The sequence below is a fragment of the Myotis brandtii genome, unplaced genomic scaffold (assembly GCF_000412655.1).
Source record: "Myotis brandtii unplaced genomic scaffold, ASM41265v1 C42178414, whole genome shotgun sequence".
Taxonomy (NCBI): Eukaryota; Metazoa; Chordata; class Mammalia; order Chiroptera; family Vespertilionidae; genus Myotis; species Myotis brandtii.
The window spans coordinates 1-1,147 of NW_005319547.1; the positions used below are offsets into that span (position 1 = coordinate 1).

Sequence of the window (1,147 nt, forward strand, 5' to 3'; positions counted from 1 at the left end):
GCATTCATTGGTTGATTCTTGTACATGCCCTGACCAGAAATCGAACCTGCAACCTTGGCGTATCAGGACGACACTCTAAGCAACTGAGCACCTCACCAGGGCTCCAGTGCCTAATTGTGCCCCCATGCCAAGTGGCCTCCCTGCGGATTCCGGTTCCAGGCCCTGGATTCCTTCCCGGCAGCCTCCCCACACTGACCGAGTTCGTCTCCTTGCAGGCACTGGGAGCCTGGCTGCTGCAGTGGAGACCGCCTCGGGACGCCAGGCCCTGGTGGTGGGCAAGCCCAGCCCTTACATGTTCGAGTGCATCACGGAGCACTTCAGCCTGGACCCTGCCCGCATGCTCATGGTGGGCGACCGCCTGGAGACCGACATCCTCTTCGGCCACCGCTGTGGCATGACCACCGTGCTCACGCTCACGGGCGTCTCTCGCCTGGAGGAGGCCCAGGCCTACCTGGCGGCCAGCCAGCATGACCTGGTGCCCCATTACTATGTGGAGAGCATCGCAGACTTAATGGATGGGCTGGAGGACTGAGCCCACCTGATCTGTAACCGCAGCCCCACCCCTGCCCTACCCTGACCCCATAGATGGAGGTGACGGGCCAGGAGCTGCATTAATTGCCACTGGCTCTCCGGCCCCAGTTTCCACACCCTGGTAGGGCTGGGACCCAGGGAAGATTTTAGGACCCTTGTACCCCCAGGGGTGGCTGAGCTCACTTGGCTGCTGCCCTTGCCGCACTGGTTTGCCCTGGCATGACCCAGCCAAGGTGGCCTTATTTCCTGTGACTTCCCCTTGTTGAAATCTGGGCCCCGATGGCCACTGAAGATTTCCCCCAACCCTGAGCTCTTAACCTCCTCACCTCTCCCTGGGGCCTCCAGAGCTCTACCTGCTCCCCATGTCCTGGCTTTGGGTTCCTGTTGACCAATCAGAGGTCTAGGTAACCATAAATCGTATTGTCCCGAGCCCTGAATGGACCAATCAGAAGGCTAAGTCATAGTGCTTCATTGATGTTGGGTCCTGAGTTGGCCAGTTGGGAGCCTAGGTAACAATGACCCTGTGATGTCCTGGAGCCTGACTGGACCGATCATAAGGCTAAATGATAACGGGCCTCTCATATCCTAGACCAGTGATGGCGAACCTATGACACGC

General features: G+C 59.0%; 1 protein-coding gene across 1 annotated transcript; it reads left to right on the plus strand.

The window, feature by feature from the left end:
* The first annotated feature begins 44 nt into the window (after window positions 1–44).
* LOC102251338 (pyridoxal phosphate phosphatase) lies at window positions 45–1,141 on the plus strand. Its single transcript, XM_014544686.1, has one exon. It carries the CDS (start codon window positions 125–127, stop codon window positions 530–532), a length of 408 nt encoding a protein of 135 aa, XP_014400172.1. The 5' UTR covers window positions 45–124; the 3' UTR covers window positions 533–1,141.
* Window positions 1,142–1,147: the final 6 nt, after the last annotated feature.

Bases quoted from the DNA above. Each gene is read 5' to 3' on its own strand.
- LOC102251338 (XM_014544686.1), top strand. From the start codon at position 125: ATGCCAAGTGGCCTCCCTGCGGATTCCGGTTCCAGGCCCTGGATTCCT.